This window comes from Penaeus monodon, chromosome 15 (genome assembly GCF_015228065.2).
Source record: "Penaeus monodon isolate SGIC_2016 chromosome 15, NSTDA_Pmon_1, whole genome shotgun sequence".
In the NCBI taxonomy this organism is placed as follows: Eukaryota; Metazoa; Arthropoda; class Malacostraca; order Decapoda; family Penaeidae; genus Penaeus; species Penaeus monodon.
The window spans coordinates 31,236,915-31,238,360 of NC_051400.1; the positions used below are offsets into that span (position 1 = coordinate 31,236,915).

General features: G+C 31.0%; 1 protein-coding gene across 1 annotated transcript in view; it reads left to right on the forward strand.

Annotated features, from left to right (window-relative positions):
- LOC119581936 (zinc finger protein 37-like) overlaps positions 1-1,446 on the forward strand; it is a 9,705-nt gene that overhangs the window by 7,743 nt on the left and 516 nt on the right. The window contains exon 5 of the mRNA XM_037930108.1: positions 1,149-1,304. Coding sequence (XP_037786036.1) covers positions 1,149-1,304 — 156 coding nt within the window. The remainder of the gene's footprint in view (positions 1-1,148; positions 1,305-1,446) is intronic.

A 1,446-nucleotide genomic window follows, 5' to 3' on the forward strand; every position in this document is an offset into this window, starting at 1 on the left:
CATTATCATAAGAGATGATGGTATAAGACATATGATGTAGCCTTATTTTTTTTTAATAATTACTGTAAAACTTCTACATTCACAAAATATCTAACATGTAAACTTGTACTAAATGGAGATGTATATTCATATATCCATTGTAAGATTTGAGAAAATGAAATTCTACCTTGTTATGTTTATGTTTAGAACTCATCCAGAGTAATTTTCTGCGTAATTCTCATCCTCACTTACTGTGCATGAACACTTGCATGCACTTTATTTACCCAATTTTTGCTCATTTTTAATGTGTTGTAAGCTAAACTTTTGCTAAAATTTCATCTGTCAATTTTTCCATAAGCAAAGAATTAATAAAGTTAACTGTAATAATGTACTTTTGGTAGTCAGCAAGTAAAAAGGCCTAGAGTAAATTTGATGTGTGGCATTGCACTGCAGTTGATGAAAATGAGCCAAAATTAATAATATAACATTTATTTGTAAAATGAGTTTCTTTGTTTTTTATTACAGCTTAAACTTTTGTATTTTCCTTTATTACTTTTTTATCATATGGAACTTAGATAAGAAGCAAGCCTTTCAAACAGAATCATAATATTTTTATCACTTTGATTAATATTTAATGAGCAGTGGCTTATTAATCTAAGTGGTTCCACACATTCCATTTAGCATTAGTGAAAATCTTATGCTGAATCCAAGGACAAGATGTTTGTAACTTTAACTTATACTTACAGTTAACATCTAAGGAGACCATAACTGATTACAGTACTTCTGTACCTTTAGAACTGCACATTGAACTTAGTGAAATATATGCTACTATTTTATGTCCAAGCATCTCTAAAGTATTTTTTGTTGTTGTCCATGGTTTGCTTGGCATTAAACACCGTCAGATGGTTGACTTATCTTTTACTGTCTCTTTTTTTTTTTTAGAACTTCTTAATTGATAGGTTAATAATAGTATCTTCTTGTTGGTCAATTATACTGACAAAGATAAAACTATTTCTGATAAACTTATTTCTGAATCATGACAGTGACTGTTTTTATAAGACCTGTTTCTAATATTTATAATAAGATTACAGTAGTCCAAGTACTAAAAACATTGTTATGCCTGTCTTTCAAAGAGACCAATGACTATGAATGTGTCTTGCTCTTTCAAGGACCGCACATGCCCCAATTGCCATGAGGTGTTTGAGAAAAGACACCAGCGCAACAAACACGTAAAGACTCAATGTTCCCAGTTGCACATATGTGATACATGTGGTAGCGTTCTCAAGAATGAATACAACCTACGAGTGCACATGCTCTCTCACCAAGTAAGTAGCTAGACTCTAAGTTAATGTTCATTGAAAAAGTGGTATTTAGCTCAAGATTATTACTCAGTATCAAATGACTTCTTATTGTGGAAATAAAGTCATGAGTGATTTTTATGTTCAGTAAAGACATGTTAGGGGAAAG